This window comes from Molossus molossus, unplaced genomic scaffold, assembly GCF_014108415.1.
Source record: "Molossus molossus isolate mMolMol1 unplaced genomic scaffold, mMolMol1.p scaffold_m16_p_1, whole genome shotgun sequence".
NCBI classification, from domain to species: Eukaryota; Metazoa; Chordata; class Mammalia; order Chiroptera; family Molossidae; genus Molossus; species Molossus molossus.
This window is the reverse complement of record NW_023425344.1, coordinates 67500144-67525563: the sequence shown is the minus strand read 5'-3', so window position 1 is coordinate 67525563 and position 25420 is coordinate 67500144. Positions and strand designations below refer to the sequence as shown.

The 25420-nt window shown below is 40.1% G+C and overlaps 1 protein-coding gene and 1 pseudogene across 1 annotated transcript in view; one reads left to right on the top strand and one right to left on the bottom strand.

The window, feature by feature from the left end:
* LOC118619750 (probable E3 ubiquitin-protein ligase HERC6) overlaps positions 1–10209 on the bottom strand; it is a 68615-nt gene extending 58406 nt beyond the window's left edge. The window contains exons 1-4 of the mRNA XM_036246383.1: positions 10014–10209; positions 7636–7795; positions 5276–5352; positions 55–282 (exon numbers count right to left, since the gene is read on the bottom strand). Of these exons, the coding sequence (XP_036102276.1) occupies positions 55–282; positions 5276–5352; positions 7636–7795; positions 10014–10209 (661 nt within the window). The remainder of the gene's footprint in view (positions 1–54; positions 283–5275; positions 5353–7635; positions 7796–10013) is intronic.
* A 4184-nt stretch (positions 10210–14393) lies between these two features.
* Positions 14394–14762, top strand: LOC118616888 (annotated as a pseudogene).
* The last annotated feature ends 10658 nt before the right edge of the window (positions 14763–25420 follow it).

Genomic DNA, 25420 nt, shown 5'->3' with positions numbered 1-25420 from the left:
CTTTCAGTGGGAAAAAAATAATAATTTACTGCAGAAACAAGATTATCTCCTTACCTAGGACATTTTTCCCGCTGAAGGCCAGCTGTCCTGCATTGTTGCTTCCCCAGCCAAATGAAGTCCCCGAGAGAGACAGGGCAAAGCTGTGGGCACCTCCTGCAGCCACCTGAGCCAGGGGGATCCCCTCCAGGGACCTTACCCTCTGAGGGCTCTCTTGGGAGCAGAACTCATTCCCCAGGCCCAGCTGACCTAGGTTGTTCTTTCCCCATGAAAACACTTGGCCATCTACAAAAATAAAGAAGAGAAATGCAGAGTTGCACACACATTGGAATTCCAAATTCAAGTAGAAACTATCATCCTAACTAAAAATCTTTAAAGAATACAACAGGGATAAAGGAGGTTAAAGTATTCTGATTAAAGGTAAGGGGGATGGGGGTCAAGATTTCCTTCAAAAGTCCCTTCCAACAACAAAAGTCCCTTCTACTTCTCTTCTCCTTCCAAGTAGAGGGCAACCACGTTCTTTCAGGTGCTCAGGCCAAAAATCTTGGAGTCATCCTTGACTCCTCTCTCTCATTTACATCTTCCAACCCAGCAGATCCTAAAGCCTCTACCTTCAGAATCCAACTACTTATCACCTCCCCACTATTAGCATCTTAGCGGCCAAATCATCATTTCTGTCCTGGGAAATTAGAGCAGCACTTTGCTGAACTCCCAGATTCCACCTTTACTTCTAACAGTCTGTTCTCCAAACAGCAGCCAAAAGGATCTTTTAAAACTATAAGTCAGATCAAACCCTTTAGGAGCTTGATGTCTCACTAATAGATGATTCTCACCACGGCTCACCAGCCTCATGTCCCTAGTACTTCCCACAACCACTTCTCAGACCTCTTCTTCCCCTTGCTCATTCTGCTATGGCTGAGCACACCACTGGGATGCCCCCTACCTCATCACCTTTGTTTTAGCATCATTTTTCTGGATCGTGGCCTTAGCATAATGTCTCCTTCCCTCCCTTCCTTTTGGTCTCTGCTCATATTTCACCTGATAAGAGATAGCTTCCCTGACCTCCTTTATAAATAGAAAGACCCCTTTCCTTCACTCAAGTACTTGCTCTCTGTCCCCTTACCCCTACTGGTTATACTAAATAACTATTTGTCTCTGTGTTTAAGATTCTCTTCTCCTACTTCCCTTCAGAATATAAGCTCCATGAAAGCAGGGCCTTAAGTTTGCTCCCTGCTATATTCCTCTTTGCTGGAAATATTGTAGGCACTTGATAAATACTTGTGAAATAACTCCATGGGGGGAAAAAACCAACATTTTATGTTGAATTTGACCAGAGATGGATAATTAATATCAGGTCAAAAGTAAAGCTGTTCTAATTCTTAATTATTTGCCCAAAGAAATGCCAACACACTTCAGATTTTTATGTTATTGTATCTAATTTTTATTTTGAACTCTTCTAAGTTATTTCTATCACTGAAAAGAATTTTGGGGAGCACACTACAATTGTCAAACTCTCATGAAGGTGTATGAGAACTCACAGTTCACCAAAGCAAATGCATTGAGTGCTGGGTTCTATAAGCTTTTATATTCCAGACCAACGTAAAGACAAATCAGTACTCCAAGGAAATAACTGAAATCATTTGAGTAATTAAGAAGGGGTAAAAAAGGAGAAACATCTATAACAAAAATAAAATTACAAATAAAATAAAATATAAATAAATAAAAAGAAGGACCATTTGTGACAACATGGATGCACTTTGAGGGCATTATGCTAAGTGAAATAAGTCCAAGACAAATACAGAATAATCTTACTTATATAGAGGAAAAAAACAACAACTCATAGATACTAAGAACAGATTGGTGGTTGCCAGGGGTTGGGGGTAAAATGAATGAAAGGAGTCAAAAGGTACAAACTTTCAGTTATAAAGTAATAAGTCATGGGAATTTCATGTACAGCATGATTAGTAGAGTTAATAATATGGTATTGCATATTTGAAAGTTGCTAAGAGAATAAATCTTAAAAGTTCTCATTACAAGAAACAATTCTGTAACTATGTATGGTGACAGATGCTAACTAGACTTATTGTGCTGATTATTTCACAGTGTACACAAATATTAAATCACTATGTTGTACTCCTGATACTAAATAATGTTGCATGTCAATTATACCTCAATAAAAATATAATTAAAAAAAATTTTTTTAATCCTCACTCAAGCCCTGGCTCAGCAGTTGGAGCATCAGCCTGCAGTCCAGAGAGACCCGGGTTCAGTTTCCGCTGAGGGCATGTACCTCAGTTGCAATTTGTCCCCGGCCCTGTTTGGGTTGTGCAGGTGGCAACCACTCGATGTGTCCCTTTCACGTTGATGTTTCTCTCTCTCTCTCTCCCCCTCCCAACTCTATCTGAACAAAATATGAAAAAATGTCCTCGGGTGAGGATTTAAAAAAACAAACAAACAAAAACAACAACAACAAAAATAATAATCATCACTCAAGGATATTTTTCCATTTATCTTCAGATAGAGTGGGAAGGAAAGAGAGACGGGGACTGAGAGAAAGATCAATGTGAGAGAGAAACATCGATTGGCCGCCCCCGGCATGATCCTGACCAGGGCTGAGGACCAAACCACAACCGAGGCACATGCCCTTGACTGCAATCGAACCTGCAACTCTCTGGTCCACAGGCCAATGCTCTAACCATTGAGAAAAACTGACCAGGGCTAAATTGTTTAATTTTAAAAAAGAAAACAAAAGTAAGAAAGGAAAAAAACACTAATATTTATTGTACCCTATCTGTCACAGACTGTGCAAGATAAATTGTGTACCTTTCTCTCACTGAATCTTCTAAACAACCTTTAAGTTAGACATCAGTATTCCAAAATTGAGACTCAGCAAAGTTAAATAACTTGCCTTAGATCAAACAGCTAGAAGTGGTAGGTAGAAGGGATGACACTATAGCCATGGGATTGCCCTGGCTGCATAGCCTATATGGTACAGTGATTAAGAACTTTGGGTTGGGATATAAACAAGTATAGGTTCAAACCCTTCTATTATTGTGTGACCTTAGGCCGGTGGTTCTCAACCGTCCTAATGCCCTAATGCCGTGACCCTTTAATACAGTTCCTCATGTTGTGGTGACCCCCAACCACAAAATTATTTTTATTGCTACTTCATAACTGTAATTTTGCTACTGTTTTGAATCACCATTGGAAATATGTGTTTTCTGACAGTCTTAAGCAACCCCTGTGAGAGGGTCGTTTGACCCCCAAAGGGGTCGCGACCCACAGGTTGAGAACCGCTGCCTTAGGCAAATAAGTGAATGTCTCTGAGCCCAAATGTCCTCATTTCTGGAATGAGGATACAAATAACACCTAGCTTCTGTGTTTTTTAATTAATTAATTACTTTTTTTTTATCGATCTGAGAGAGAGCTAGAGAAACAATTGGTTCACTCCCACACGCACCCCGACCAAGGATCAACCCTGCAACCTGAATATGTGCCCTGACAAGAAATCAAACCCGCCACCTTTTTGGTGTAAAAGTCAGTGCTTCAACCAACTGAGCCACATTGGCCAGGGCCCTAGCTTCTGTGTTTTACGTTGTTACATGAGACAACACATGTAAAGCATTTAACAGTAACTGGCACATAGAAGGCAAGCAAGAAATGTTGGCTGTCTATCACCCCTGAGGCACAATTGCAGTTATGCATAAGAAATCACCTGAGGGATACGCAAACGTTACATGTCTCTCGAAGGGGATCAGAATACGCCACTTTGGGATAAGGATTATTTAGAGCTAAAGGCAATTGAGAATTAACAGATGTGGAAGGAATTCTCTGCTCTCCCTTTATCCACCCAAAAGCATTGCATAAATTTCCTTTCGTGCAGTTGTCCTCTCTTGTACCAGGAGTGGGAGAGGAGATGGAGAGTCAGTACTGACATGAGGGTGCATTAGTTCCCCAAATTTTTCCAAGTCACTTTCCCACAATTTATCTCTCCTGTGCATGAAAGTATATATAAAAATTATGTGCCTTTTCTCTTAGTAATCTGTCTTTTCTTATATTTGTAGTCACCCAGGTACTGAACCTAAGAGGGTAAAGGAAAAGTTTTTCCTTCCCAGCACTCTCCATTGAGAAGTTTGGCTGGAGAATGGACAAAGGATTGGGGACGTTGATAGAAAAAATGCAGGGTCGCAATTTTGACATCTTGACTTTTGTTTCCTTGATTTAAGTAAAAAAAGATAAATAGGCCTTCGTTTATCTGAGTTTGCCAGTGCAGACAAGCCATTCAGCATAAAGGGCAAAGTGCCGGAAATAAAACCACTTCTGAGCTCTGACAGAGTGAGCCAATCAGGTCATGTAAACAGAGATGGTCTTTATGGCAGTGAAATATGAATTAGGCAATACTTAGAGTATCATAAGAACAAAGAAAATTGAAAAATATATGAAGAACAACACGTTTTAAAAACTTCTAAATGCTCAAACAACAAGTGTTGGTGAGGGTGTGGAGAAAAGGGGACTCTAGTACACAGCTGGTGGGAATGCAGACTGGTGCAGCCACTATGGAAAACAATATGGTGTTACCTCAAAAAATTAAAAATTGAACTTCCATTTGACCCAGTGATCCCACTTCTAGGAATATACCCTAAGAAGCCTGAAACACCAATCAGAAAGAATATATGTACCCCCATGTTTGTAGCAGCAGTATTTACAATAGCTAAGATCTGGAAACAGCCCAAGTGTCCATCAGTAGACGAATGGATAAAAAAGCCATGGTACATATACACAACGGAGCACTATGAAGCTGTAAGAAAGAAAGATCTCTTATCCTTTGAGATGACATGGAGGGACCTGGAAAGTATCATCCTAAGTGAAACAAGCCAAACAGAGAAAGACAAGTATCATATGATGTCACTTATTTGTGGAATAAAATGAACATAACAGTCTGAGGAATGGGGTAGTCCCAGAGACGTGGGAGTGGGGTACAGACTGACAATCCCCAGAAGAGGGGGTGGTAGGGGAGAGATAAACCACAGAATTTATATGCATGTATATGAACAATGGACATGGACAACAAAGCTGGGGACCAGGGCAGGGAGGGAGGGGGAGGGGGGACTTAGTGGGGGAAAAAAGGAGAAACATCTGTAACAAAAATTAATTAATAAAAAAAAAACTTCTAAATGCATTAAAATGAGCCCTAATGCATTAAAAATCAACAGGTATCATTTGTATTCAAAAAATTACTTTTTAATGATGCTTAGGAGATCAAAAAAACCTTTTTTACCTTCTGATAATGCCAGGGAATGGTAATCTCCACAGGAAACTTGTATTATTTTTATGCCAGTTAGAGCTTTTATCTTCCTGTAATAAAAATGGTATGTAAAAGAAAGACACAAAATCTATTAATCGTTCTTTAGAGTGGATCACCAAGTAAACTATAAATATTTAAAACATCCCAGGTAATACATTTGAGCTAGGGAAACAATTTTATGTTCTTGTATTTCTGTAGTACATTTTCCCACAGCTCTGAACTGTTTTTTGTTTTGTTTTTTATCCTCACCCGAGGACATTTTTCAATATTTTGTTCAGATAGAGTGGGAGAGGGGAGAGAGAGAGAAACATTGACATGAAAGGGACACATCGAGTGGCTGCCACCCACACAACCCAAACAGGGCCAGGGACAAACTGCAACCGAGGTATGTGCCCTTCGCGGGAACCGAACCCAGGTCTCTCCAGACCTCAGGTCAATACTCTAACCACTGAGCCAAACCAGCCAGGGCAACTCCGAACTGTTTTTAACATGACATCAACATGTACAAAGAAAGGTACAGGGCAGAGTCCAAAACAGTACATAATGCAAAAAGTGATTTTAAACTGGACTTTTTTTTTTTAATCCTCACCTGGGGATATTTTTCTATTTATTTCAGATGAGAGGGAGGGAGGGAGAGAGTGGGGAGGGAGAGAGAGAGAAACATCAATGTGAGAGAGACACATTGACTGGTTGCCTCCCACATGACCCCAACCAGGGCCAGGGATGAACCGCAATCGAGGTACCTGCCCTTGGCAGAAATCAAACCTGAGACTCTTTGGTCCGTGGGCCAATGTTCCAACCACTAAGCCAAACCAGCCAGGGCTGTACTTAAAAAATTTTTTATTATTAATATTTTTAAATTTTCCTTTGGTTTTTTTTTTTAGAGAGAGGGAGGATGAGAGGGGGGAGAAAGAAAAAAAACATAAATTTGAGAGAGATACATTGATCAATTGCCTCCTTCTCGACCCTGACCAGGACGGGGATTGAACCTGCAACCCAGGTACGTGACCTTGACCAGGAATCAAACCTGCAACCCTTCAGTCTGTGGGCTGATGCTCTAACCTCTGAGCCAAACTGGCCAGGGCTTTACTGGACTTTTAATGCATTATTTAATGCACTAACTTTTATTCTATACTTATTGGTCTAAAAGAGAAATAAATTTCTTCATACACATATAGCCCAGGGCTATAGAATTTCTGGAACATGGTCACCTACATCACCTAATTTAAGCCCGGTGAAATAAATAAAACATTGTGTTCAATTGTCATTTTGGGGGACCAAAACGTAACTATCAGCAATTTCACATGGTTGAACCTAGTAGAACTCAAAGAAGTCAGATATGTTTCATGTTGTAGAACTAGACTCAAACCTTGGTTTTTCCATTCCAAGTTCAATGATCATTCCCCCAAGCCACAGCAATTTCTCACATGATTTAATGACCACGGGAGGTAACCTAGTATTAAAAAACATGCTTTTGAATATTACCAAAGCATAGAATTCATGTACACAAAATTCAGACTGCTTGTCATGTCATGTGTCCTAGAAAGCTGTTTGTAAGGATATGAATTTTTTCCCTCCATTTTACTAAGCGAATTATTGGACCCAGTGGCTTATAACAAAAAGGTTATGTTAGGAGAAAACCTTTTCTTTTTCCAATTTGGGTGCAATGATTGGGGACCTGCAATTAATTGGCAGTAGAGAGATTAACAGGAGACAAGACATGGTTTATTTATATACACACACGGCAGCTCCCTTTGTGGAAGAGCCTGAGTATAAAGGTTTATATATATATCAATATAACAAAAGTGGGGATTGAGGGAGTTAGAACTTCCATAGGAGAGTATGAAAGTTTCTATGTTTTTATTTTTGTTTTTTTGATGCTGATTGGGCGTTCTGTCTTCACAGCAGCTGAATTCACAGGAAACTCCTTGCCAGGAAGAATAATGGCAGCTGAATTTCAAGAGGCACTGCTTTAGTCAGATAGAGAAATTCAGATAAGACTGCTTTCCGCATCTTCAGTAGCCTAAAATGTTTTTACTTTAAAATAATCTTTATGCCAACTCTGGGGGTCCAAGTGGTATAGTTATTTCCCATAGATTAGACTAAGACTGAGGGGTCACATATTTGCATTTCACAGTACCCTTCTCCTTCAGAGGACTCTAAATAAAATTGGTGTTATAAGTTTTTCCCTGCCTCCTTCCTGCATTACACTGTAATGGTTGAGGTTAGAGACTGTTGTCATAGTCATCCTTGTACCCTGGCATCTTGCATGGTGCCTGGCAGGTGGAATGGAAAAAAAAAATAAAAAATGAATGAATGAATGAAATACTTACTTAGGTGTGAAAACCTTTTCCTTAAATTCTCCAATCCCCAGCTGTCCTTCAGAACCAGCTCCCCATGCAAAGACCCTTCCTTTGTGACAAACAGCCAGGGAGTGCTCCTTTCCACAGCTCACCAAACCAACGCATAGAGTTTCCAATGCTTTAATTTGTTCTTTGGGAACAAAAACAAAGCGGAAAAAAACCCACAGAGTATTAATTTAACAGAAAATTCAAGACAGTACTTTCCTTCAAAAAGAAAGGCCATTCAGATTGCTTGTCTCTTCCAATAGGCTTTTAAATCAAGGCCTACATCCATGCTAAAAGGTGTGAAGAAAATAGCTCATTGCGTGTTATACTGTCTTTATGGGAATATAACGTGTTCAAAAGGGGGGAATCGTGGAAGAGGAGAACCTGTAGGACTATGGCACTTGAGCTAAAGTTTTTCCTATCATGGTAGTAGCAAAACCCAGCAAAATAAAGGGCGCTGGAGAAAAGATGGAATTGCCTCCTCTCTTCTGGATTCCCAGCCCTGATCAGTGAAGACAGAGAATTGATCTCTTGCTCAAGAGGAAACAAGCAGGGAGTCTGTCTTAGGAGTGTGAGAGGCAGACACCAGATATTCTCACAATGAAGAGTGCAATAATATGCCTCCAAATGGGCTAAATGTGCCTGCAAATGAAAACCTGATCATATTTTCCTACAAGCCAATCTAGACTGTTTCCCAAAGTGTTGTCTCTGAATGATCAAAGGTTTGGAGTTGAGTACATCATTATCAGTGAAGTTTCTATTAACACAAGTTTTATTTTAAAATACCTTTGTGATCTTAGACTTTTCAATGATTTACTTTCAAACTACCCAATAATAAAAAAATTTTCCCAAAGATTCATACACTCACAGAGGTAGAAACTGGTACCACCTTCCTGAAGAACACTTTGGCATTAAGGATCACGTCACCCCTCATTTCCACCTGAAGGGGATCAGGATGTGCCACCCAAAAATATGCCGCTTTGGCATAAGGATTATTTTGAGCAAAAAGCAACTGAAAACCAACAGGTGCAGGAAGAGTTTTCTTCCCTCCCCATATCCACCTAAAAGCAGGGCATAAATTTTCCTTGTGAAGGTGTCCCTCATCTCCTACACTCGCAAAAGTGACTCTTATCTCTGGAGCTGGCACTGAGACGAGTCTGTATGAACAGCCCTTACTAAAATTACCATTGTCTTCCATTAGTTTCCCCCACATACTTCCAAGTCACTTCCCCACCGCTGATCATCCCTCAAAGCCCAAACCCTCTATTTTTGTTAAAGTTACATATGAACCCCTGAGTCTCACAACTTGAGTTTACTTCTTTTCTGTGAACTCCTATGCATCAAAAATATTAATAAAATTGTATGCTTCTCATGTCTGGCTGGTGTGGCTCAGTGGTTGAGTGTCAACCCATGTACCAAGAGGTCACCAGTTCAAGTTCATAGGTACTCAACAAGAACTAAGAGGGTAGAAGAAAAGTTTTTCCTCCTAGACACAACTCCTGGAATTTTTCTTAGTAAGTAATCAGAAATTTCATCAAATATTTACCTACAGCAATGTCAACTATAATATTATTTATAAAACCCCTCTAATTAAAAAAAAAAAAAAAAAAAACTAATTTCAACAAAAGGAGAATAATTAAATTATACTCTCAGAGCCTGGAATACTTTGCAACAATTTAAAATGTATTTTGAGCCTGGCCTGTGTGGCTCAGTGGATTGAGCATCCTCCCATGGACTGAGAGGTCCCGGTTCCAGCATATGCCTGCGTTTGGGGCTCAATCCCCGGTTGGGGGCCTGCAGGAGGCAGCTGATGGGTGTTTCTCTCTCCCTCTCCCTTCCCCTCTCTCTCTCTAAAAAAAAAAAAATCAATAAAGAAAAAATATATATATTAAGAGTTGTCTTTGGGTGTTGGAATTATAGGCGATTTCTTCCCGTGTTTCTATAATAATTAGTAATGGTAAAAATGCTGTTATACATATTTTTTAATTTTAAGAAAAAAGACGCCCTGGGGTATTTCTGAGGAAGTTACAGGTGTCCAACCCACAAACTACATTTGGAAGGTCACTGTTTCAGAGAGATTCGTGCAGGCCAGGATTGGTTTTGAAAGGCAAGTGAGAAGGACCAGAGCGCCATCCAGAGGAGAGCGGTCCAGTGGAGTTCGGCTCAGTTTCTCTTTCAGTTTTTCTTTGAAGAGACACTGGAAACCGAAACTAAACCCGAGGCGCGTCAGGAAAACGAAACAGAAGCAGCCGCGATGGGGCGGCCTGGAGCACGGGTTTCAGTCTCCTGTGGCCCGGAGCGCCCAAGGCTCCTGGCGCCCCCACCTGCCCGGCGCGCGCCTGCACCTGCGTCCCGCGGCTCACCTGGCCGGTCCCCCTGCGGCCCGCTCCTCCGGCCCAGCTGACCCTGGCTGTTGTCGCCGCACGAGTGGACGGTGCCGTCGCTCAGCAGCAGCAGCGAGTGGCCCTCCCCGCAGGCCGCCTGCCGCAGCTCGGCGCCGCCCGTCGGTCCCCGGCGCTGCACCTTCCCGGGGCGGCCGGCGCCCCAGCAGAAGTACATCCCGCTCCCCGCCCGGCCACCTGCCCAGGTCTGGCTGCTGTCTCCACCGGCCACCTGCCCAGGTCTGGCTGCTCTGTCTCCACCGGCCACCTGCCCAGGTCTGGCTGCTCTGTCTCCACCGGCCACCTGCCCAGGTCTGGCTGCTCTGTGTCCACCGGCCACCTGCCCAGGTCTGGCTGCTCTGTCTCCACCGGCCCCCAAAGGCTAATGACCGAGGTCGGATGGGTCTGCCCCAGCCAGGTCCCAGCCTGCAGTGGAACTCGCCCTGGCGCCCTGCGTCACCCCGACGCCTCCCTGCACATTCCTTGGGGCTCCTACCGGAGTGCCCAGAGATAGGAGCGGGGAGGGACGTTTCCTCTTTTCTCAGGAAAAGCATTTAGATTACATCTTAGGTAAACTGCTTAGAGCTGCATGACTTTGGGCAAGTGACTTTACCATTCTGTGCCACACCTACCATGTCTATGAAATGAGGACAGTAAGTAATACAGCAAATTCAATGTTAGGACAATTTATTTATTTATTTATTTACTGTTTTATTTATTTTTTTAATTTTTTTTTGTTGTTGTTACAAATATTTCACCTTTTTTACCCCATTGGCACCCCCCTCCCCACTCCACCCCTGCCCCGTCCCGGGCTTAGTTGTCCATGTCCATTGGTCATGCACACATGCATATCAGTTCTGTGGTTTATCTCTTCCCACCACCTCCACCCCCTCTTCTGAGGGATGTCAGTCTGTGCCCTACTTCCATGTTTCTGGGTCTACCGTATTCCTCAGACTGTTATGTTCATTATATTCCGTATATAAATGAGATCATGTGGTATTTGTCTTTTTCTGCTTGGCTTATTTCACTTAGGATAATACTTTCCAGGTCCCTCCATGTCGTCTCAAAGGATAAGAGATCTTTCTTTCTTACAGCTGCATAGTACTCCATTGTGTATATGTACCACAGCTTTTTTATCCATTCGTCTACTGATGGACACTTGGGCTGTTTCCAGATCTTAGCTATTGTAAATAGTGCTGCTATGAACATGGGGGTACATATATTCTTCCTGATTGGTGTTTCAGGCTTCTTAGGATATATTCCTAGAAGTGGGATCACTGGGTCAAATGGAAGTTCAATTTTTAATTTTTTGAGGAAACACCATATTGTTTTCCATAGTGGCTGCACCAGTCTGCATTCCCACCAGCAGTGTACTAGAGTCCCCTTTTCTCCACACCCTCTCCAACACTTGTTTGATGATTTGTTGATGGTGGCCATTCTGACTGGTGTGAAGTGATACCTCATTGTTGTTTTAATTTGCATCTCTCTGGTGATTAGTGATGTTGAGCATTTCTTCATATGTCTCTTGGCCATTTGTATGTGTTAGGACGAATTAATAATTTATAATGTGTTAGAATAATTCCTCGAGTGCTTGATAGAAGCCTCTCTGAGTGCCAACCCTCTTCTAGACAGTTTTTGGCAATAGAAATGCAAAATCCTCTTACTCTTTATATTCTCCTATTTCTAAACAGATAAATATTTAGTACAAGGTCAAGTAGCAACATAAAGAATAATAAAACAGTAAAGGAATAGCGGGTGGGGGCAGAGGGAACTATTATTTGGGGTAAAATGTCAGGGACTTTATAAAGTGACACTGAGCAGAGAAAGGAGGGATGACATCTGCCAGGGAGCCATCTAGAGGCAATTGGGATGGCAGATGGAGTGTCCTCATAAACTAAACTAATACATGGAGTGTGTTCCTCTTTCCATTTGTCTCGTCTATGGGCTGTCCTGGCTAAGTAGCACAAATTTTGGGCTTTGAACTCAGAAGAAGCTCTAGGAAAAGGATGTCAAAGAAAATCAACATAATTGCAAGGTCTCTACCTCTTCTCAGATGTCCTTCCAGCTGATCCACAAGGATTTACCTCAGGCCTAATTCCTCCCCTCCCATCTCATTTATTCTCTTTCCTCAATCCCATGTGCTCCACAGCGACCTTCTATAAGATTGTCCTCTCTCTCATCTCCTTTTCAACATCCTTCTCACCTCACTTTGAGTCAGTGCTGTTTGGTGGAAAGTAGTTAGAGAATGGAGGTACGGTTTTAACCTGGGGTCTCCCATTTATCTTACCATTTTTCTTGATCAAGTCACTACAATTTTTTGAAACCTGAGTTATTCATATCTATATGGAATATGGAATTTACAGGGTGGTTGCAAAGCTTAAATGGTAAAAGAAAATGGCATGTGGTAGGTAGTTAGAAAATTTTCTTTTCCAGCAGCTCTTCACAAATGGACAAGACAACTAGGATAGGCCGTACAAGTTGGTGGGAAAGAAAACCTGTTCAACACCAACCTTTCAGTCTCCTTATACATAAGAAATAGTAATTTTGACTTTTAACTCTAGATGGCAGTATTAGTCAACTTGGGCTCTTTTTGTTTTATTGCGGTAACATTATATCAATAAAATGATACAGGTTTCAGGTATACAATTCTAAAATACATCATCTATATATTGTATTGTGTATTTATCACCCCAAGTCAAGTGTCCTTCTATCACCATTTATCCCCCTTTACCTTCTCCCTCCACCCTCCTTTTCGCTGGCAATCACCATACTGTTGTCTGGGAAGCTCTTTTCTTTAATCTTAGCAGACAATTTGACCTATTTTTTATGGTTGGAAGATTAATGGTTGACATGTCTTCTCTATATGTTCTTATAATTAATTATCCACAAGGATTTTTATTATTTTCTTTTTCATGCTCATCGGAAGACACTGATATTTAAATTACTTAGAAAACTACAAAATGCTATACACACATGTTATAATATTACTACATCACTGTCATAACACATTGCATTATAACACTGCATTTATCTGGAGTCTGTCAGCGATCTCAGAGCTCCAGAACATAGCCCTGAACAGGGGAAAAAGAGAAAAATTACCTCTGAATCTTAGAAAAGGTTGCCCCTCACACCAGAGGCTTCTAAACATGTTACCCAATAACAAATCAAGGAGTGCCCAAGACTTGTGTTTAAACATTTAGCCTATGTGAACTAGTGGCGAGTTCTTTGTAGATTAGAATTTGTTTCACCTGCATGTAATAACTGCCAAATAATGACAAGATACAAGTTTATTTCTCTCACACACAAAAAGTCTTGGGGCAAGCAGCCAAGGCTCGTGTGGCAGCTCCACAGTTTTGCAGGGACTCAGGCACTTTTTATCTGTTTCTTTTGGGACTCTAACTTCCATCTTCAAGGCCATCTTTAAGAACCTAACTTGGAAAACCTTCATGTTCAAGAAGACTACTGGAGTTCGACTATCACAACTCTATTACAAGCAGCTAGAATGGAGGAATGAGGCTGCTATCCCCCAAACCCATACAGCACTTTTGCATACATCTGATTAACCAACACTTGTTCACATGGCTATAGGAGCTGCAGAAGATGCTGGGGAAATGCCATTTTTAGCTGAGCACCATACAACCCCAAATAAAATTGGAATTCTGTTACCAAGGAAGGAAGAATTATTAGGTTGCACTGAGCAGTCTCTCCACAATGAGCAAGGAATTTAAGCTGTTTGGTTCAAACATATGGGGAAGCAGTTTCAGCATGGTGTGAACAGTGTGGTCAGTTGCATTGGGCCCTGCCTTCAGAAGGCCCATGCTTAGTTGAATGTGCTGCTGTCTCTGTCCCATGTTTTGTAAGTGAAGTTTGATGGAACACTGGAGCATGCGTGTGAGCAGAGGAGATACACGCAATATGTCTGCTATTTCTTGCCACCCTATTCACATGGGGTATTCAAGGTGCCCCTTAGCTTGGATCCATGGTGTGCGAGAGTTCAGTGAGGCTCAAAGCTAGTATGAGGTAAGCAGGTTACATCTGACTGAGTAGACAAGGACATTGACAGCCCCTAGAGGCCATACTTTCCATTTGAACTAGAATCTGACTTCCAAGCCAGAAAGAAGGCATTGACATTCTAAGAAACACAAATGAGCAAGATACCCTATCACACCCTTTCTTACTCCTGTTATTTCTCAGTATTAGCCAACAACTTGTACTGAAAATAATGATACAGAAGATAATAGGGCAACCCATAATTCCTTTTTCTTCTAGTCCTTCCTTATCACTAGGGCAAAATTAGAGTGTTAGTGGAACAGGTAGGTATCAAGAAATGGAATAAAGCTCTTTCACCAGGGACCCACCAAGATGGGCTGTGTTCGCACCACGACTGCGAAGAAGGCAGCCTGGGTCATCACGGAGAAGTACTACATGTGCGTGGGCAATGACTTCCACACCAACAAGCGCATGTGTGAAGAGATCACCATTATCCCCAGCAAGAAGCTCTGAAACTAGATAGCGGGCTATGGCACACATCTGATGAAAGGGATCCAGAGAGGCCCTGTGAGGGGTATTTCCATGAAGCTGCAGAGAGAGGAGAGAGAGAAGAGGTAATTATGTTCCTGAGGTCTTAGGCCTGGATCAGGAGATTACTGAAGTTGATCCTGACACTAAGGAAATGCTGCAGCCCTTGGCAGTCTGTCCAACCTGCAGGTCACTCAGCCTACAGTGGGATGAATTTCAAACCTAGCCATGTGAGTATTTCTGCTCTGCTGCAATATTATCAATAAGTCATGGACAACCTTAAAAAAAAAAGTGGGATAAAACAGTTGAGTTAGTTTTGTGCAGTGTTTCCACCATTATAAGAATTAAATACACATGAATATAAGAGATACAAAATATAAATTATAGTTTTTATTATTTTGCTTACAAATTAATAGTCTGTTTACATTTAAAACTAGAATTCCACAATTTAAAGATGAATGGTAAATTTTAGGGTAATAAATTAAAATTCTAAATTTCTTTAGTTAGAACAACATTAAATAGCAAGTAAAGCCCAGCCGGTGTGGCTCAGTGGACTGAGCATTGTCCCATGGACTGAGAGGTCCTGGTTGGATCCCTGGTCAGGGCACATGCCTGGGTTGTGGGCTCCGGTGGAGGGGCCCCAGTAGGGGGGCGTGCAGGAGGCAGCCAATCAATGAATCTCACATCCATGTTTCTATCTCTAAAAAAAAATCAATAAAAATTATTTTAAAAAATAGCAAATAAAAACACCATGACAAATTTAAAAAGAGATTGTGGAAGAAAAGAAAAAGCTTTACATTTCAGTACCTTTAATTTCCCCTTTTTCCTACTTTTTGAGCAAGAAGCTCTGCATCTCCGTTTCGCACAGGGCCTCACAAATTATGAAGCCAGCACTGATGGCAGGGCTAAGAATCCAGCCAGACTATGCAGAAACATTTATTTTCTAAAATTTATCTAAATTTATTCTCAAGCCTCTGCATTAGTGGTTGGGCAGGGATCTTAAACTTATCATTTAACTCTCCATCTCTTCTCGTTTGAACTGTAGTTTTTCAGGTAACAACTTCATTTTCAGAGGTTTCCTTCCTTTCTACTCTCCCAAGTCCTGTGTCATTATGGGAACTACAATAAAAACTTGGAGGGAAAGGATAAAGCAATACATACAACTCGAAATAAAAGGCTGTTCGTATTATAGTGTTCACCAGGAGAGTTTATCATTGTGTCATGAAGTTTATGAGAATTTTCTTCTCACATGTGTCCTTTGTCACCAGTTTCTAATATGTAAGAGAAGTTGAATCAAAATATGGAATTTCAGATAGTTGGGTTAATGGAAAATCATTGAGGTGATATAATAAACTGTCCCCTGTTGAAGTCTGAGAAACTCAAACCAGGATACATCTTACTTCTACTGCTCACTAGTTAATATTTATTAAGTGCTTTCTAAGTGACAGACACTTTTATTAGGGAATCACATGAAATATTCGTTTGCATCATCACAAAAACACTATGAAGCAGATACAATTATTACCCCCCCCCCTTTTTTTTTTTTTTACATCAGATGGAAAGGAGACATTAAGTGGTAAAGCAATTGCCCAAGTCACACAACTAAGTGGCATGGCTGGTATATCATCCCAGACAGTCTGATTCTAGAATCTTCACTCTTGGTACACATAAAACATCCTAATTTCCTCAACGAAACACAGATTTTTTTTATTACAATTAAATTAAATTTGTAGAACATATTTCCATTAGTGAATTGACTTGACTGCAATGGAATCTTGAAGACTTGCCGAGGCATTTAATGGATGTTAAGTCATATCATCAAAAAAAAGTCACAACGAGTCACAGTTTAAGTTAATGGGGACTTCCATGAGAGTGCCAGCTTCAAGATGCACTTAAATCATCAAACATCCGAGGAACTTTGGACGGCAGGAAGATCAGTAAGAGACTATGGATCTCCAGAAACTACAGTAACTTCAAAATGATAGAGATAAATAGGGATCTGCCTAGAAATCCTACTGTATTTCTGGTTTTATAAAAATTACATTATTTCTCTTGAAATTTCTTTTTTAAAAGACAAAAACAAAACAAAACATTAAGGACCACCACCCATGAAATAAATGTAGATTCAGAATAGAAATGTAACTGCATGTCTCAAAAACAAATTAATCTTTCAAACACCACTACCTGTGTTGTATAAAATTAAGCCTGAATTGTATAATTCTATATAAAATAATGGATTTCTAATATAAGATTATACTTTTTAAGAGAAATTGGATGCCAACAATGGACACACATTGGGATGGGTGTGTAGATAACATCTTTCTCCCCAGTGACTATATCGATACTATGCTTCCTGACTTCAACTTCAGTTATAATCAGCATAACTCTGTTTACTCTTAGTTACAGTGAGTGAAGAGTAGCAGAATGTGCCACCTCCAAATATAACTAAGAATTCAGGACATGCCACCTCAAAATATGGCACGTTGGCATATAACTTTGAGATGCAGACTCCTGAAAAACAGCAAATGCATGGAGAGGTTTTCTCTGAACTCCCCTTAATTACCTAAAAACAGATCTTCCAAAAAAGAACTCAATTGTTTTAAATCCCCTTCCCTGAAGTTTCACCAACCAGGTAGGATTGACTCTCATCACAGGAGAGGAAACTAGAAGTTGATACTACATCTAGACAAACCTTGTCACAAACAATCGTATCTCCTATCTAGTCTTCTATAGACCCATTATTGTCTCCTCAAATTCATTTATTGTCCCTAAGAGGCCTATGTTCCCCGCTTTCTTTCCCTATTAAGATGGTATTGAGCCTGAATTCAAAGCCACCTTAGAGAGTTACTCATTTTTCCCCTGGGTATCTCCCATGTATTTGTGAAGTACACATGTAAATGACCTGTTGTTCTCTCATTAATATGTCCTTTGCTACAGGTGTCTCAGCTAAGAACTAAGGAGGGTAAAGGGAGAATTGTTCTTCCTTACATGAGCACAAGACCCAACTGGACAAATTATGATGCTAACTCTCCTGGCCTCTTTTGTCGGTTCAAACCATGGACACAAAACCTAAATAAGGCCAATCAGAGTATTTTTGCTTGGGATTTAAAAAACTTAAAGCTGGTAGAAGTGTTCATTTCTTTCTTTTTTAATTTTTTTTTCTTTATTGATTTTAGGGAGAGAGAGATTGGTGAGAGAGAACATTGATTGGCTGCCTCTTGTATGCCCCCCACTGGGGATATGGCCCACAACCTGGGCATGTGCCCTGACCAGGAATCAAACTGGTGACCTCTTGGTGCATGGGTCGATGCTCAACCACTGAGCCACGCTGGCCAGGCAGGAAGTACTCATTTCTTCTAGGCTGTAGGACTCGCCTCAGATTGTTTGCCTGCAGGAACACCGAAGTACCTGGGATTACACGCCCAGGTATGCCCTTAACCAAGAACAGGAAAAATGAAGATACTTCAGCTTCCTAAATCTGATCAGCATAATTGAGGAATCACCTAGACCTGTTTTGTCCAATACGGTAGCCAACATATGTGGCCACTGAGCACTTATACCTTGATGTGCCAAAAGTATAAACTACAGGCTGGAGCCCTGGCTGGTTTGGCTCAGTGGTAGAGTGCTGGCCCGCAGACCAAAGAGTCGCAGGTTCAATTCCTGTCAAGGGCAGGTACCTCGGTTGCGGTTCGTCCCAGCCCTGGTCAGAGTCATGCGGGAGGCAACCAGTTGGTGTGTCTCTCTCATGTCGATGTTTCTCTCTCTCTCCCTTTCTCTTCCTATCTCTCCCTCTCTCTCTCTGTCTGAAGATAAATAGAAAAATATCCTCAGATGAGGATTAAAAAAGAAAATACAGGCTGGATTTCAAAGAATTCATATGAAGAATGTAAAGCATCTTGTTAATAATTTTATATTGATAACATGTTGAAGTGATAATGCTTTTTATATAAGTAGGTTAAATAAAATGTATTATTAAAATTAATTTTACCTTCTTTTTGAATTTGGATACGTCAAGATTTAAAATGACATGTGTGGCTTGTCTTGCATTTCTATTAGACAACTTGGATCTGCAGTGTCTCCAGGATCCTTATTGGATTGAGCCAAAATTACCCTCCACAGGACTTTGCTCATTATCTATTCCTTCTTGGCTTCCCCTTCCCATTTTCTCTTTTTCATTCTCATGGAGTTTTTCTGGGAATATATCACTTTCACACTTTCAATCAGAAATTGCTTCCAATATAAGTAAGAGAGAAGTAGGACTGGGTTTAAAGACTCATTTAAAATGAGTTATATATAGGCCCTGACAGGGTTAGAGCATCATCCCACCAAGGTTGCAGTTTTGATCCCTGGTCAGGGTACATACAAGAATCAACAAATAAAGGCATCAGTAAGTGGAGCAACAAATTGATCCCTCTCTCCCCCCATCCTTTTCTCTCTTTCTCTCCCCCCTTCTCTAAAATAAAACAAACAAAAAGTTAAATATAACAACCACTGCTACCCACCTTGTGATCAGAGCTCAGTTTACTTAAAATACTTTTCCCAACAGAAGTAGGTTTGTCATCAGAAGTAGGTTTGTGTCTCCCTAAGTTTTTCCATCAGAAGCTGGGGATTATTTCTTTTAAGACCCACTTGTTTGAAGCAGGGGTCTCATTATTATTTACTCACCACTTTCTTCTAGTCTAGGAGTAATGCTAAGGACTGAAATATTTTTGTGTTCTGATGAGGTGCAATACAATGTGGTAACTTTGCTTTCTTATTGTAATATTTGCAGCAAATAAACTGACTGACACTTGTTCTCCTTTCTCAGCTCCCAAGTTGAACTTTAAAATATTTCCTTGCAGCCCTGGCCAGTTTGGCTCAGCGGTTAGAGCGTCGGCCTGCGGTCCGGAGAGACCCGGGTTCGGTTCCCGCTAAGGGCACGTACTTCGGTTGCACTTTGTCCCCGGCCCTGGTTGGTTGTGCGGGTGGCAGCCACTCGATGTGTCCCTTCACGTCGATGTTTCTCTCTCTCTCTCTCTCCCTCCCCCTCTATCTGTACAAAAAATGGAAAAATATCCTCGGGTGAGGATAAAAAAAAAAAAAAAAATTAAAATATTTCCTTGCAGCCCTGGCTGGTTTGGCTCAGCGGTTGGAGCATCAGCCCGCGGACCGAGGAGTTGTGGGTTCTTTTCTGGTCAAGGGCATGTACCTCGGTTGTGGTTTGGTCACTGACCCTAAATGTTTCTCTCTCTCTCCCTCCCACTCTATCTGAAGATAAATAAAAAAATATCCTCAGGTGACGATTAAAGAAAAAATATATTTTTAATTTATATATATTAATATATATATATATACACATACACATATATTTCCCTGCAAATTTTAGGTTCCATCAAAAATTGTTTCCTAGCTAAAAAAAAAAAAAAAATCATTCTCTACTTAAGGAAGTGTTGGCTATAAGTAGGTTATAAAGTGGTTTCATGTTTTTTCTCTAAAAGGGGGATAAAACTACCAACATCATTTTTGTGTTCACTCTCCTTTTTTTTTTTTTTATTGGTACATGCCCCCAGCAGGAACCAAACCCAGGACTCTGGTCCGCAGGCCAATGCTCCAACCGCTGAGCCAAATTGGCCAGGGCCATTCTTTTAATTCTCATCTGCTGAGTAACCCACTTATATAAGGTACCACTTGAGAAACTTTATGGAATTTCTGCTTCGAGATGATTAAATCTAACAGACTATTGTAGACCAACAAGACAGACCAGACTCAGACTCCAAACTGGGTTCAAATTAAGAGAGCTTTATTAGCCGCGTGGCGACTGTCCCATCCTACGCAGAGGAGAGAGCAGCCCCAAGCTCAGGGGGAGGGCTGCTTATATAGTTATCTTAGCCCTAGTTAAAAAATTGGGCTAAAGGTTTGCGAGCAAGCAAGCACATACAGAAGAGAGATTGTGTGCGGTTAGCCGTTACGCCTGAGGGATAAACAATGCAATGGTTAACTATACAATATAATGGTTAACTCTTGCTGATGTATATCTCCTTCCCTGCTTAATGGAAAAATTTTTACTGTATGTTCACATAGCATGTGTTTGTCCTTCGCAAGACCAGATGAGATATGGACACTAGTAACTATAAGTAAAAGCTGTATGTGAAGACTGTCATGTCTGGGGAGCAAACCAAAGGTCTGGACTCTCAGAGAATGTATGGGGAGATCATTTTTTTGTCCAGCAGGTCAGATTAAGTTTCATAATGTTGCCAAGCAAAGTACTTCAGGGAATGTAGAGGATTTCAATGGACAGAAATGCATGCAAAGGAATTAGAAATAGAGAAATTACATGAACAAGGAAATTAGAAATAGAGAAATTACATGAACAAGAAACACCAATAAGGTGAGATATTAGAGTAGTTTCCTAAATAATATTTATGCTTTAAAGTGGAAAAGTCAAAGATCTTTAAACCCTCTGTCAGAAGAGGCTGACTATTTGCCTGGGGCCTAGAATGATTATAGCAGTGCAGGTCACCAGTTAGAAAGATAAGAGCATGGTAGGTTTGACAGGCCAGGTCCTCAGAATAACTTTATTAAACCATGGGAAACCATTGGAAGGAGCAGAACACAGGAACACCATCACTCAGTCCAGTGAGACCTGATTATTTTATATTGAAATCTAGAGAAAATTTTCAAATGCCAACTTAGTTCAACAAGAATTTGCAGAGCAATTACCAGGTTCTGGAGCTCATACATTTAAATATTTGCCCTTTTGATTTTCTACCCTAAATGTAATTTGATAACTCATAATATGAATTACAATTTGGATATGGATTTAAAAGAGCCATTCAATTTTTAAGAGGTATGTAGAGGTTGGGGGATAGAAATGGAAGAGATTAAGAGGAAGAAAACAACACTTTTGAAGTGTGTATCATGTGTCACTCTGTGCTATGAGCATTTCACATGATCTCATAAAGCAGCATCATTTTATTTATTTATTTATTTATTTATTTAATTTTTTTAATTAATTAATTTATTTTTGTTATAGATGTTTCTTCTTTTTCCCCACTGATTCCACCAACCCCCTTCCTCCCTGCCCTGTCCCCAGCTTTGTTGTCCATGTCCACTGTTCATGCATACATGTATAAGTTCGGTGGTTTATCTCTCCCCCACCACCCCCTCTCCTGAGGGTTGTCAGTCTGTACCCCACTTCCACGTCTCTGGGACTACCCCATTCCTCAGACTGTTATGTTCATTATATTCCACAAATAAGTGACATCATATGATACTTGTCTTTCTCTGTTTGGTTTATTTTGCTTAGGATGATACTTTCCAGGTCCCTCCATGGCGTCTCAAAGGATAAGAGCTCTTTCTTTCTTACAGTTGCATAGTACTCCATTGTGTATATGTACCACAGCTTTTTGATCCATTCATCTACTGATGGACACTTGGGGTGTTTCCAGATCTTAGCTATTGTAAATAGTGCTGCTATGAACATGGGGTACATATATTCTTTCTGATTGGTGTTTCAGGCTTCTTAGGGTATATTCCTAGAAGTGGGATCACTGGATCAAATGGCAATTCAATTTTTAATTTTTTGAGGAAACACCATATTGTTTTCCATAGTGGCTGCACCAGTCTGCATTCCCGCCAGCAGTGCACTAGAGTCCCCTTTTCTCCACACCCTCGCCAACACTTGTTGTTTGATGATTTGTTGATGGCAGCCATTCTGACAGGTGTGAGGTGATACCTCATTGTTGTTTTAATTTGCATCTTTCTGATAATTAGTGATATTGAGCATTTTTTCATATGTCTCTTGGCCATTTGTATGTCCTGTTTGGAGAGGTGTCTATTTAGTTCTTCTGCCCATTTTTTAATTGAGTTCTTTGTCTTCCTTGTGTTGAGTTGTATGAGCAGTCTATATATATTGGAAATTAACCCCTTATCTGATATATTGGCAATTATGCTCTGCCATACAGTGGGTTGCCTTTCCATTTTGATGGTTGTATCTTTTGCTGTGCAGAAGCTTTTGAGTTTGATGTAGTCCCATGTGTTCATTTTCTCCTTTGTTTTTGTTGCCTTAGGTGATGTATCAGTGGAAATTCTGCTGCGCATGATGTCTGAAATTTTGTTGCCTACATTTTCTTCTAGGATTTTTATGGATTCATGAGTCACATTTAAGTCTTTTATCCATTTTGAGTTCATTCTTGTGTATGGTGTAAGTTGATGGTCTAGTTTTATTTTTTTGCATGTAGCTGTCCTATTTTCCCAACACCATTTATTAAAGAGGCTGTCTTTACTCTACTGTATGCTCTTGCCACCTTTGTCAAATATTAATTGAGCATATTGTCTTGGGTCCATTTCTGAGTTCTCTGTTCTGTTCCACTGGTCTATATATCTGTTCCTTTACCAGTACCAGGCTGTTTTGATTACAGTAGCTTTGTAGTTTAACCTAAAATGTGGTAATGTGATCCCTCCTACTTTGTTCTTCTTTTTCAAGATTGCTGTGGCTATTCGAGTTCGTTTTTGGTTCCATATAAACTTTTGAGGTATTTGTTCTGGTTCTGTGAAGTATGTCATTGGTATTTTGATGGGGATTGCATTGAATCTATAGATTGCTTTGAGTAGTATGGACATTTTAATGAGGTTAATTCTTCCAATCCATGAACAAGGTATGTGCTTCCACTTTTTTATGTCTTCCTCTATTTCTTTTTTCAATGACATGTAGTTTTCTGCAAATAGCTACTTTATTTCTTTGGTTAAGTTTATTCCTAGGTATATTACATTTTTTTGCCGCGATGGTAAATGGGATTGTTTTTTTAGTTTCTCTTTCTGTGAGTTTATCATTGGCGTATAGGAATGCCATGAATTTTTTTTATGTTAATTTTGTATTCTGCTACTTTGCCAAATTCATTTATTAAGTCTAGTAGATTTTGATGCAGTCTTTGGGGTTTTCTATGTATAGTATCATATCATCTGCAAATAATGACAGTTTCACTTCCTCCATTCCCATATGGATCCCTTTTATTTTCCCTCCTGTCTGATTGCTGTGGCTAAGACTTCTAGTACTATGTTAAATAAGAGTGGCGAAAGTGGGCATCCTTGCCTTGTTCCTGTTCTTAAGGGAACTGCTCTTAATTTTTGCCCATTGAGTATGATGTTGCCTGTAGGTCTTTCATATATGGCCTTTATTATGTCAAGATATGATCCCTCTATTCCCACTTTGCTGAGTGTTTTTATTAGAAATGGGTGCTGGATTTTGTCAAATGCTTTTTCAGCATCTATTGATATGATCATATGATTTTTATCTTTCATGTTGTTTACGTGGTGGATCACATTTATTGATTTGCAAATATTGTACCAGCCTTGCATCCCTGGGATGAATCCCACTTGTTTATGGTGAATAATTTTTTTGATGTATAGCTGGATCCGATTTGCTAGTATTTTGTTCAGGATTTTTTGCATCTATGTTCTTCAGGGATATTGGTCTGTAGTTTTCTTTCTTTGTAGTGCCTTTTTCTGGTTTTGGAATTAGAATTATGCTGGTCTCATAATACTAGTTTGGAAGTCTTCCTTCTTCTTGAATTTTTTGAAATAGTTTGAGGAGAATGGGTATTAGTTCTTATTTGAATGTTTGGTAAAATTCCCTCGTGAAGCCATCTGGGCCACGGCTTTTGTTTGCTGGGAGAATCTTGATTACATCTTCAATTTCTTCTGTTGTCATTGGTCTATTCAAGTTTTCTATCTCTTTCCAGTTCAGTTTTGGGAGACTATGTGTTTCTAGAAATTTGTCCATTTTGCTTAGATTGTCGAATTTGTTGCCATATAATCGTTCATAATATTTGTTAACACTCCGTTGTATTTCTGTGGTGTCAGCTATTATTTCTCCTTTTTCATTTCTGATTTTGTGCATTTGGGTTCTCTCTCTTTGTTTCTTGGTGAGTCTAGCTAAGGGTTCATCAATCTTGTTTATCTTTTCAAAGAACCAGCTCTTTTTTCTTATTGATCCTTTGAATTGTTTTTTTGGTCTCCATGTCATTTACTTCTGCTCTGATCTTTACTATTTCCTTCCTTCCACTTGCTCTGGGGTTTTTCTTTTGTTTGCTTTCTAGTTCTTTAAGTTGTGAGGTTAGGTAGTCTACTAGAAATTTTTCTTGTTTCTTGAGGTAGGCCTGTAGTGCTATGAACTTCCCTCTCAGAACTGCTTTTGCTGCATCCCATAGATTTTGTGTTGTTGTGTGTTCATTTTCATTGGTTTCCAGGAAGTTTTCAATTTCTTCCTTGATCTCCATGGTAACCTATTCATTGTTCAATAACATGCTTTTTAGCCTCCATGTTTTCAAATGTGTCTGCATGTTCTTGTTGCAATTGATTTCTAGTTTCATGCCATTGTGATCTGAGAAGATGCTTGATATGATTTCAATCTTCTTGAACTTGTAGAGACTTAGGTAGTGCCCTAACATGTGGTCTATCTTTGAGAATGTCCCATGTGCACTTGAGAAGAATGTGAATTCTACAGTTTGGGGGTGTAATTCTCTGTAGATATCTATGAAATCCATTTGATCTAGCGCTTCATTTAGAGTCTTTGTTTCCTTGTTAATTTTTGGTCTGGAGGATCTATCCAGTGATGTCAGCGGGGTGTTGATGTCCCCTGCTATAATTGTATTGCTGTTGATTTCTCCTTTGAAGTCCTCCAAAAGATTTTTAGTATATGTTTGTGCTCCTATATTGGGTGCATATATGTTTACCAAGGTTCCTGTTAGATAGATCCTTTCAATATTACGTAGTGGCCTTCTCTGTGTTTAGTTATGACCTTCATTTTGAAATCTACTTTATAAGATATGAGTATTGCTATCCCAGCTTTTTTTTTTTTGCTTTCTGTTTGATTGAAAGATTTTTTCCATCCC